Source organism: Vanacampus margaritifer, chromosome 16 (genome assembly GCF_051991255.1).
Source record: "Vanacampus margaritifer isolate UIUO_Vmar chromosome 16, RoL_Vmar_1.0, whole genome shotgun sequence".
NCBI lineage: Eukaryota > Metazoa > Chordata > Actinopteri > Syngnathiformes > Syngnathidae > Vanacampus > Vanacampus margaritifer.
Window position 1 is genome coordinate 4,172,053 of NC_135447.1, and position 7,022 is coordinate 4,179,074.

General features: G+C 40.3%; 1 protein-coding gene across 1 annotated transcript; it reads left to right on the forward strand.

Moving 5' to 3' along the window:
- The first annotated feature begins 453 nt into the window (after positions 1 to 453).
- On the forward strand, positions 454 to 6,959 carry chordc1b (cysteine and histidine-rich domain (CHORD) containing 1b). Its single transcript, XM_077547487.1, has 10 exons — positions 454 to 676; positions 2,530 to 2,579; positions 2,652 to 2,708; positions 2,779 to 2,939; positions 3,741 to 3,844; positions 4,051 to 4,109; positions 4,731 to 4,801; positions 4,876 to 4,981; positions 6,232 to 6,414; positions 6,486 to 6,959. Exons 1-10 carry the CDS (start codon positions 613 to 615, stop codon positions 6,663 to 6,665), a joined length of 1,035 nt encoding a protein of 344 aa, XP_077403613.1. The 5' UTR covers positions 454 to 612; the 3' UTR covers positions 6,666 to 6,959.
- Positions 6,960 to 7,022: the final 63 nt, after the last annotated feature.

The following is a 7,022-nucleotide window of genomic DNA, read 5'->3' on the forward strand; positions in this document are numbered from 1 at the left end:
TATATTTTCTAGAAGAAAAAAAATACATTTATTAATGATATTATCAGACTGTGACAGATAGTAATAACATCTCTATGCGCATGTTAAACATTTCATACACCTTGAGACCACCAACAGGTCTCTGACAGAACTGCAGGCGGCCAACACATTAGAAGGGTCTTTCTAAAAAGAAATTAAGTGTTCTTTGAACAAAACCTTTTGTCAAATAAGGCTAACACAATAATCTTGAAATGACGGGGGGGGGGGGGATCTACTTTCAAAATAATATTTTGTAATCAACCCTATTTTTCACCTAAATATCTACCAAAAAAAACATTCTCGTAAAAACAAGATTTTTCTTAAAACAACAACAACAAAAAAGAGGACATTTCCTTGATCAATGCTTTTCGGAAAAAGCCGAGGAAACCCGGAAATAAACGAGCGACGGAGGGAGTGATGGAGGCACTGGGCTGAGCGTGTGCTGATATTTGCCGAAATGAGCCGAACAAACCCGGAAGTGAGCGTGTGTGTGTGTAGCGGTGTGCGGCATCCGCTGCGTCTCCCGGTGTCGCGCTTTCTAGTGCTGCTTTTTACGTGTCAGTTTCCACATTTAAAATACATTAACTCGTCGCCATGTCTGCTTTGTGCTACAATAAGGGCTGCGGGCAGCGGTTTGACCCGGACAACAACCCGGACGGTGAGTAGCTAACGCAGCTAGCGAGGCTAACCATTCATCTGGAAAATTCTACGAGCCAACAGGCCCAAACTAACTCCAGATAACTGACACGAATCGAAACAAACTCGGCGCACTTTAATTCACTTCCAGACTTATTTGAGCTGTGAGTTATACTTAGCCCGATTATTGATGGAAAACGTTTTTTTTAGCGTATGATTAGCAACTTTGCCGGACCGTTGCACTTTGGGGGGTACTGTACACAGTGGTTGAGAAGACCATATAAAGACATATTTACTCATCATCAAGCAAATGTAACTAGTAGACGAAGATAACCCAAATAGACATAACATTCCGTTTTTAAATAGTGAATTTGTTTTTTCCCCCCGTGACTTCTATGTAGTGTTGATGTGTTTGCGCACATTATTGGTAGCCGACATTTCTGTGTCTTCCTTGCTTGATTATCCCCCAACACCCAATAACATATGACTTTTTGTTCCAAGAAATAAAGGCAACTATTATCTAATATTCCCATCGAAAACAACATATGACTAGTCCTGGAATAATGTGATTTTGTTGAAAGATAAAAAAGCATTTTTGGATGAATTCGTTTTGTCACAATAACAAGAAACATGGACTATTCTCATTGTATAATTTATGTCTTTTCAGTGTGGCACAAAAACCCATTTGTACAAACTCTGAAGATAAGGCCAGTGAGTGAAGTCTTATGACTTGGAATCAGTCTGAATTTGTGACTGTTCCGCATACTTCTGAATACAATTCATTGGCGGCTTATTGCTGTTGCGAGGCCCTTTGTTGTAGTTAAAATTCAATCGGGTGTCTGTCTAGTTTTGTGTGATTAAACACACGCACGTGGTCCCGTGTCTTCATCTACAGAAATTCCGCGCAGGACTCTTGTCTAATTTCCATTTTAATTGCATGCCACTTTTCATCACAGCCCGGTACATTGCAGTGCCATTAGCTTAAGGCTTGACGGAGGACTGTGTGTGGACTGCTGGAAGGAAATTGTTGCTTTATAAGGTCACTCAGGCAATTTGATACTCTTTATGTGACTTTTAAAGTTGTGGGGGTATTTTATTTATTTATTTTTTGTCTCTGCGGGCAGCTGCACACGTAGCACCTTGAATTACCACAATAAAGTCAGAGTTTTGCAATAGAAAAAAGACGAGGTGTTTCTTTCAAGATAAAAAGTAGTCTTTTAGAGGAATAGAGACAAAATATTGTGAGAATAAATTTGGAAGGATATTGGCACCTCATTCTCATAGTGTCATGACTCTGAAATTGGGGACCCCCCCGCCCCCCCATTCCTTTTAAATTTCTTGTCATACTATTCCAAGTTTTTCATATCTGGATGTTAAATATTTTATCTGGGAAAAAGAGATTTTTCTGGCAAAATTACAGCTTCAAAAACTAATTGCCAACAAAAATCTAAATAAATTAAAAAAAACAACAACTCAAATTTAAAAATGTAACTTCATTTTTTAAACTGTTTTTCTAAAATAATAAAATCTTAAAATTACACTCCCAACTTTCTGACTTTTGTTCTTGGAAAAAATAAAATTGCTCTCACACTATTACCAATTTTCAAATATAAAATAAATTAAAAATAAACTATTTTGCAAGATCATGACTCATCAAAAATAACTTTTCCAAAATGAATATAAAACATTTTAAAATGAAAGAAAAAAGGAAAATTTGATGAATTTTTTTCCTGGAAAAAAAACAAACTATCTTGAGAAAACATTCTCATAACGTTACCTGCTTTCTTGATTATAATCTTATTTCATCTCTAAAAATGATTACTTTAGTCCTAATCATTTTTTCCCCCTTTTCCCTTGTTTTTTTGGTGGCTGTAGGTGGCTGCACCTACCACCCCGGCATCCCAGTCTTCCACGATGCACTGAAGGTAAAAAGCCCTTGAAAAATATTGCCTCATGAGCGAGACCCATCCGCTAACGCTCGTCTCTCCCTCCCCCAGGGCTGGTCCTGCTGCAAGAGACGGACCACCGACTTCTCTGACTTCCTCAGCATCGCGGTAAGCTTTTGTTCCCGTTCACGACTTCTGTGTGTGTGTCCCTTTCACGGAACCTCTCTCGTGCTGGCAGGGCTGCACGAAAGGTCCCCACAACAAAGAGAAACCCCCCGAGCCGGTGAAGCCGGACGTGACCTCGTCGGGAGAGAAGAAAGACGGAGACGAGCAGAAGCCCAAATTTAGCGAGTACATCATCTCCGCGCCGAAGCCCCGGGAGGCCATTTGCAGACCCAGGTTGTCCGACACCTTGGCTTGGAATCAATAGCGTTCACGTCCAAGGCACACAATATTGATTGGAGAGGAACTTAAAAAGAATAGAAAAGCAATGCGCTATTGATTGACACACACTCAGCTGCCACCGCGTATGTATTACTGTGCTTGTAGTTGACAGTGCTATAACACACAAAGCTATGTCGCTAATATTAGCCACATGAGGTAGTCCAGCTGGAACTACAAGCATTGTACTATACTCGGAGCTCTCTGACTGTCAGTTAAAATTTCACTCGGTAACCTATTATTTGAACTGTTCATCACACAGCATCGACTCGGATTGATAGATGGAAAAGTAAATCTCGACTGCATTTGGTAATATTTAAAAAAAAAAATTGTTTGGGGGAAAAAAATCTCTGACATTCAAGACCAAATAACAAAAAAACAAAAATGTTATTATCGCCACTTTTCTGAAATATATATATTTAGGTGTTTTGCTGACAATCTTGGGGGAAAAAAAGACAAAATAAACCTGATCATATTATTGTGGTGGGGAAATTATGACTTTATTCTTGTAAAATTGACTTTCTTGAACAAATATGACTCATTTTTGTAATAGTACAAAATAAAATAAAAATACTTTATTCCTGTTATATTGTGACCTTGCAAAAAATATTTATCTTTAGAAAAAAAAAAACATTGTCAGATTCCTTTTTTTTTCTTAAAAAAAAAAAAAGATACAAAAGTGGACAGCGCACACAACAAAAATCTTGATGTTTTTCCCAAGCTACGCGGCTAACAAGATGTCGTCTTTGTGCGCCTCAGTGCCGACGAGCCCGTGGTGAGGTTGCAGCACAAAGTGTCTTCTTCTCTCAAGCAAGCTCTGGAGAAGCTCAAGCTGACTGACAACTCCAATGCACTCCAACAAGGTGAGAGGGCAACTTTTCTGTTTTGAGGGCGCAACTCAGTTCACCAAAGAGCAGGACGTAAACCGCAGCTGGAAAGTTAAAAAGATCTCTGCTGGGAATTTGAACTCCATTTGCGTCAGAGACGCTCAGTCCAAGTTGACGTTGATGCTTCATAACTGTCACTCAAACTATTAATTCTGCACGTTTGCGCGTGTCCATCCCTGCAGAGGACGACGGCGCTGAGGTCAAGATCGGAACATCCTGCAAAAACGGAGGATGCACTAAAGTAGGTGGAACAATCTGCATTGTCTTATCGAGTAACAAACCGTATCAGGGCCACTACTGGAATGCAGGGGAGTTAAGTTAGTTTTCAAAGCGGGAAAACAAAATCGAGTTGAAGCTACCGAACGTAAAACATCGCTACTGCCACCTGCTGACGAAAAATGAAACTGCACGTAACGTTGTTCGCATACACACCACGCACATTACCTCACATCCGCAGACAGGGCGCGGGAAATTGTAACCCGAATCCAGTCTGAAAATGATTGGCCAGAGGCTTGCAGGAGTACCCATTGTTAACAGCTAAGGTGCTAATCTACTAATTAGAAGGCATTTTAGTCATAAATGGTCAAGTAAAAAGCTTACTGTAAAGTTATTTTGGGGGGGGAAAGGTTCCATATTGCAGCTTTAAGACATATTTCATTTTTTCCTCAATTTTTTAAAAAAAATTAAAAATATATATGGAACGTAGCGTAGCACAAAACCTGCATCAGAAATTCTCTCAATGCCAATAATTGTTGAGTTTACGCTTTAACCTTGAGAATTTAAATCAACAAGTGTTGATTCGGCTGATTTGACAATGAAAAACTGAAGTGAAACTCACATCATTTTTTTCCCCTCCCAAAAGAGTTTCGACGGCCCGGCCAGTGACTCGGCCCCGTGCTTCTTTCACTCTGGAGTTCCAATCTTTCACGAAGGGTTGGTAGCGTTCCACTTTGAATAATCTCTTCCTGTGAAAAGAAGCAAGTACATGTTTTTATTTCCACGTTCAGGATGAAGTATTGGAGCTGCTGCAAGAAGAAAACCTCTGACTTCAACGCTTTCCTCTCACAGGTGGGCTGTACCAAAGGCCAGCACCTGTGGAGGAAAAAGGACGAGGTGGGTTGTTGGCAACAGCTCTTTGGCGTCATCTAGTGGTACATTGTGAAATCATCCCCCACGCAAAGCCACCTTAACCATGCTCAAATGAACTTCATACATGTCAACCCATAAGGTTTGTCCGTATTTCTTACGGATTTTTAAGTGTTGCAAAAGCATACGGGCGTATTTGGAAATGAATACGGATTTAACTGTTTTCATGAAAATAATAATATTAGTATATATTGCTTACCCTTTTTTAAATTTATTTAGTATTTACTGTCGGCTACGTGCTACACGTGTGCATAAGCTCGATTTAAACAACAACCGGTCACAAAATCTCGTCTATCGCGCGAGACTTCTAACAGTTTCCTGACATGCGCATGTTAAGAAATTTGTGTTAGCGCGAAAATTGCGAGTCGTTCGCAGTGGTTGAGAAAATGGGGGACAGGCCGGCCAAAAAAAACAAGATACACCGGACGTTTTCGTTCGGAATGGACGGATTTATTTAAGGTAATTGGTCCGTCAAAACTTGGAGAAGAGTATGCATCATGTTCGCTTTGTTCACGGGACATTAAGGTTGCGGCATCTGGCATTTACGATGTCAAAGAACATTTGAAATCAAAGTTGCACGAGAGAAATGTGAAGCAACAAAAGTGATATTTAGAAATCTGTTTTTTCTTTGTGCAATAAAATGTCATTCGGAACAAGATACTGTCAATGTCTTCATATAAGAAAGAAAGTAAGGTAAGATTAATGTTATTGCATGAAACAGCTTTAGTATTGATAAAACTGACATAAGGATTTTTATGGGAAAATAAGGATTTTATGGGTTTGTAATACAGGTGGGACCAAATTAGGGTTGACATGTATGGAACTTTGCCCACTGGAATGAATGGATATGACAATCTTGTTTTAGTCTCCCACAAGACACCCAACATTTTTTGTAGCATGTTTCCTGTTATGAAAAAAATAGAACCGCAATGACTAATAATCAATTATTTAGAGACCTTAGTTTTAAATTGTCCAAATTAACAATAAATAGTCTTACATTTCTGTAGTCCTCCATGAGTCAGAATGACATCCCTGCGGGAAAGATTGTACGAGATACAGTGGACGCCCACATACTAGCAGTTCAGCACCAATGGAATCACAATACATTTTTTTGTGTGGGGTGGTATAGATAGATAGATATTTTTTGCTTAATTCTATATTTTTATGAGAGTAGGCAGGGAACAATTTCTAAATGTACTACTGTATACCTGACGCAGGGCAAGAAGGTGGTGCCTTGCCGATTCGACTGGCACCAGACGGGCTCGCAGGTCATCATCTCCATCTATGCCAAGAACGCCGTGCCTGAGCTGAGCTACGTAGACGCCAACAGCACTACCTTGCATATCCACATGGTCTTTGAGGGCGAGAAGGAGTTTGAGCAGAAGATAAGCCTGTGGGGAGTAAGTCCACGAGTTGGGGAATGTAGGGGAGCGTTCCCAACACCACCGTCAATGCCTCTGTCACTTGGCAGGTGATCAACGCGAGTCAGAGCGCCGTCAACATGATGGCGGCTAAGGTCGAGGTGGCCATGAGGAAGTCGGAGGCCATGTTTTGGGCTCGTCTGGATGCGCCGCCACCCGCGGCCGCACCAACACGGGACCACGAGGAGAAAGGCGAGGACGACAGCGACAGCAATGATGAGAACGAATGATAAGAAGCGAAAAACTTTGGAACCTCTGCAGGATTATTCCACTATTTCTGAACTTGAATAGGCATAGAATGCCAGGTGTGATGTCATAATGCTGGATGACCAGATTTCCCTTCAGCATCCTTTGCCAAGTAATTGTGTCCTCCGGGTGGCAGTAAAGACAAGGAAATAGCAATGACTTTCAGTACTGTAATACTCTTCTTCAGGCTGTTAAAAGTTTTTTTTGTAAAATTAAAAAAATCCTTGGGAAATTTATTTGCTTGTATTCATAAAATGGAAACAAATCTCTTGCTAACATTTCAGGGTATTTTTTCTCACACGATTACAGTATTCTTATAATGCAGTTTAAAAAAAAACATG